Source organism: Megalops cyprinoides, chromosome 6, assembly GCF_013368585.1.
Source record: "Megalops cyprinoides isolate fMegCyp1 chromosome 6, fMegCyp1.pri, whole genome shotgun sequence".
Classification (NCBI taxonomy): Eukaryota; Metazoa; Chordata; class Actinopteri; order Elopiformes; family Megalopidae; genus Megalops; species Megalops cyprinoides.
The window spans coordinates 28465012-28469393 of NC_050588.1; the positions used below are offsets into that span (position 1 = coordinate 28465012).

At 39.1% G+C, this 4382-nt stretch overlaps 1 protein-coding gene across 1 annotated transcript; it reads left to right on the forward strand.

Annotated features, from left to right (window-relative positions):
* The first annotated feature begins 2367 nt into the window (after positions 1 to 2367).
* On the forward strand, positions 2368 to 3912 carry hesx1 (HESX homeobox 1). Its single transcript, XM_036530304.1, has 4 exons — positions 2368 to 2544; positions 2745 to 2917; positions 3127 to 3228; positions 3805 to 3912. The coding sequence occupies exons 1-4, from the start codon at positions 2412 to 2414 to the stop codon at positions 3910 to 3912; spliced, it is 516 nt and encodes a 171-aa protein (XP_036386197.1). The 5' UTR covers positions 2368 to 2411.
* Positions 3913 to 4382: the final 470 nt, after the last annotated feature.

Genomic DNA, 4382 nt, shown 5'->3' on the forward strand with positions numbered 1-4382 from the left:
ACAGCTTTTTATGTGAAATCTGAAGTTATGGTTTTGGAGTGGGAAATTGTCTCAGTGTGGGTGAACACGAAAAGGTAAAGGCAAGAGATGAGCTGTAGCGTTATAGATGCTTAATACCTTTTTCCCATTTGCTGCTTTTTCGCAGGCTTCACCAGTGGAATGTTCTGTGATGGTGTTCTCAGAGTTACGGTTGGCCAAATCCATATGAACAATACCCATTTTACCTGAAGTGTCATTGACAGTTTGAACTTGAGTGCTCATATGGTTATTTTGATATCACCACACCAGTGTCATATATGGAAGATTTTTATCACAGAATCCTGAATGTAATGTACACTACCCTTACACACCCTTAATGTTGCGGGGTTGGGTGTTTCAGTGGAGCCTAACATGTCATGGCAAAGTGACAGGCGGAGAACAGGTTTTCTGCTGAGAAAAACAGTTGAAACCAGTATCATGCCCAGTGAGTGCATTCTTTTCTGTGGTTTTGTTGAAATATTTGTGACGATGTAATGACCCCCCTCTGTTTCTTTGAGTAACATTTAAAAGGTGAACCGTTTGGGACTATATTTACACTCATATTCACAATATTTACACTCATATTCACAAAAAGTTCTCAGTGTCCAGCTCTAAATTCATTTAGAGCTGGACACTGAGAACAAAACTGCCAACTACAAGGAGGGGATGTTCACTACATTTCTGAATTCACCGCCTAAATGGAAAAAAAAAGCTAAGACCGAAGAGGTATGAGTAATGTAATGTTAAATTTCAAATGGAGTATCATGTGGGGCTTTAATTGATGGATTGAATACACAATGGTGAAACGGTAGAGGTTCAAGTTAATGTTTGTAAGGGGAACTGCACTTTAGTATTGTAGGACAAGGAGCTGATGTTTTCTCAAAATGTTTACTGTATATATCAGTGATTCTTGTGGCAGTTAGAGTGGAGTTAACTTTTTAAGATGCCTAAAGCTCTTTTAAACAATAAATGTACAGTGACAAAAGCAACATCTTTGTGTATTTTGTGGGTCCCGTGCCCCAGGGTCAAATATTGCTGTACTGCTTCTACACTGCCATTGTTGAACTTCTAAACTCCCTGCTTTTCCTTTGAAACAAAACGTCAAAAGTTGTGGCATTTGAAAAAGCACGCATTTTGGGAAAGGTTGTGATTTTACTGTGCTCATAAAAGTAAACACGACTTGATATATTGAAAAGAATATATGAAAAATCCAGAAGATTACTGAAGATTACAGGGTGTTTGATTGGATATGGATATCTTGCAAGACCCAGACTTGAAAAAGTTTTTAAATGAAATTTGCAAGATTAAGTGTTGTACTGTATTCATGTGGTATATATTACTGACAATGGAAATTATTGTATTGAAAATGGTAAAACGCATTGTTCAAGACTAAGCTCCTGTAAAATCAATTAATATTGCACGAGACGCCCTGAATATATTCAAATTAACAACACTTCAGCCCTCACCGTTCTAATGTTTACTCAGACCGCGCGTTCTAAGCATATTATACATTTTAAACTGCTTATTGTATCAACCCTTCAACTTCTGTTTCATTGAGGAACAAAGAGAGGATATGGTGGCGCTCGTGCACTGGGAACGGTGTTATTTGTGCGCGGATCCTCTCCATTCAGGGAACTAAATAAACGCGCCCATGATTTATTTAAAGCGTCTGTAGCTGAATGGTTGAGTGACGACTAATCCGAGACAGAATAGGCAGACGAGCAACATTTATTACACCGGGATTTTAGCGATATGTCAACCTGCAACTGCGTGCACTCCGCAGATACCTTTTGTTTGGCATTGGCCACATTCAGCATCCTATATGCATGTGAAGAGGAAAGGGGGGAATATTCAGTAGGATTATCTTAATAGCATTAAGGGATTATTATTATTTTAAATTCCGTGGCACACAAAAATTTTACCTAAATGGGATTACGTAATACTTGACTGGTTTCTCATTATGCTGACGACTGCACTATAGAAATGAAAAAGATTCCCATTCCACGGCAATGCGCAAAAGGGAGTGGGACTAATTTTCTACCTTGCTAGTTTAAAAGAAAAGGACGGCACCGCAGTTTTGTCTGTTTTATTACGGGGTTTACAGGCTGCCCTGTCCTGAAGAGATAACACCTTTATGTCTCTTGTTTGTAGCCCCGCAATTTGGATGCGCAAATTACCTGCAACAATTGCTCTCCGTGCCCCCATGGTAGGGGTCTCAATTCAGATGCTAAACTTTACGACTACACGATTTTAATTAGTGACGTAGAAGATCCTTTCGTTCCTTTTAAAAACACGATGCTATGAGAGTCTGATCTATAAGTATTCGACCTGCTGATAGTTCTCTACAGTTCGGCGCACCTGGCGTAGCTGCGCGAAATCTATCATTGTTCACAATGCCTTCCTCTGCTGTTCTTAGAGTAATTCAGTCAGTCGACAAAAAGACTCTGTTCACCATCGAAAGCATTCTTGGACTAGAGAAAAAAGAACAGCGCTCAATACCTCCAAAACCTCACCGTCCATGGACAGGTAAGACCGTGCTTCTTTTTCTAAATTCCAAAACTGAAACGCACTATTCATTTTGTTGTTGCTGTGATGTGCACAATCCACGTCCTATTTTGTAATAAGTTTGAAAAAAAAGACAAGTTGTTTGTACAAAGAAACAGAGTACTTTGACATATGTTTGCCCTCTGATTGATGTCAACAGTGATTAAATTATGGGATTTCAGATTCAGAAACAACGCAGCATCAGTCACACACGATTGGCAAAAACTCCCACACTTCGCCAGAGGTCAAAAGCAAAGAGGAAAATATCACCAACCAAGTTACTACGGACTCCTACAGGAGAACACTGAATTGGTACATTGGACGCAGGCCCCGGACCGCTTTCACCGGCACCCAGGTAAATGGCAGAGGTTAAAACCGTGTGTTTTTCACGATGCATTCAATTTTACATTAATACCCGTTTGGTTTCACCCCAGGTCGAAGTTCTGTAAGGCTTGCAGTGCCACGTGTTACTAAATAGACCTTGAACACAAACTGACATAATGTTCATTTGTAAGCGATTTGCTGTTTCCATTGCAACATTTTCGATTGCGCTTTTGTGTTTAGATTGAGGTCCTGGAGAGTGTGTTCCAGGTGAACTCTTATCCGGGCATAGACGTGAGGGAGGAGCTGGCACAGAGACTGGAGCTGGATGAAGACAGAATACAGGTAAATGTAAATCTGGAAATCACGGAAAATAAACAGTTGATCAAAGGCGATATTACTCAATATTTTCTGCTGTTCTACAATCTGTTTTGGAGATGTCAGTACTGATATTCTCCCATGGCTGTTTTGGCTATTGTTTATTGGTAATTGTTTAACTTAAGGTCATAAAGTGAGTAAGTCAGTTGTAAACATCGGGCCAGTGATGATATAACCATAATGTGCTTCATACATAACTGTCTTTGATTAAGGAAAACTTTTATGTTATTGTTACTAACATAACATTTTTTCATTGATTCCACTGATTCCAAAACTTGTCATGTACAAGTAAGAAAAGTAAAAAAATACATTCATTGTTCAAAATTAAGCTCAGTGCACACTGTAGTTAGATTAAGTCTTGGCCAGGCTCAACATTGCTGGCACACTGTTTAAATATGTTGTGGTCACTTTATCCCATTTGGAGGAGGCACCAGAAAAAAAATGAAACTTGCATATTTAAAATATATTACATGTATTACGCATTACAAAACACGTTTTCAGTTGATGATCAATTTCAGTGGACCTGTCTGTGTTTCTTTTTAGATTTGGTTCCAGAACCGCCGTGCTAAGCTGAAGCGGTCTCACAGAGAGTCACAATTTCTAATGGTGAAAAAAGCCTTCACTGATCTTCAGGGTCCAGCAGAGCAATGAACGCAACAGGGTGTCCATATGTCCATATGGACGGACACACTCACACACACACACACACACACACACACACACACACACACACACACACACACACACACAGAGTAATCAGTTTCTCTGCACAGAATTACAAAACCAGATGTGTGGGTGTTCTTTTCTCTGTGTTCCACTTTTTGGATTGCAGTACCCCAGTAGATATACTGTATATATGCAGTAGATGTATTCATAATTATTTTTGTTTTTTGTAAATACTATATTGTGTATATTTCCATTGTTGAGACATATTTGTAAATGGGTGAACTGTTTAAATAAACAATACTTTGTCTTCTTAATTTATAAATGCCTCATGTGGTCCTTCACTGTTTTAGCCACTTACAGAGGTGTGGTTAATAAAGAGACAGCTTGTATCTTAGGCAAATACACACCAACTGTCATAATTGGGTAAACCCCCCCTGATACCTATTGTGGACCTT

Excerpts from the sequence above, each read along its gene's own strand:
- hesx1 (XM_036530304.1), top strand. The coding sequence starts at position 2,412 with ATGCCTTCCTCTGCTGTTCTTAGAGTAATTCAGTCAGTCGACAAAAAG. Across the intron at positions 2,545-2,744 it reads ACCTCACCGTCCATGGACAG|ATTCAGAAACAACGCAGCAT; the intron begins GTAAGACCGTGC and ends ATGGGATTTCAG. Across the intron at positions 2,918-3,126 it reads CCGCTTTCACCGGCACCCAG|ATTGAGGTCCTGGAGAGTGT; the intron begins GTAAATGGCAGA and ends TTTTGTGTTTAG.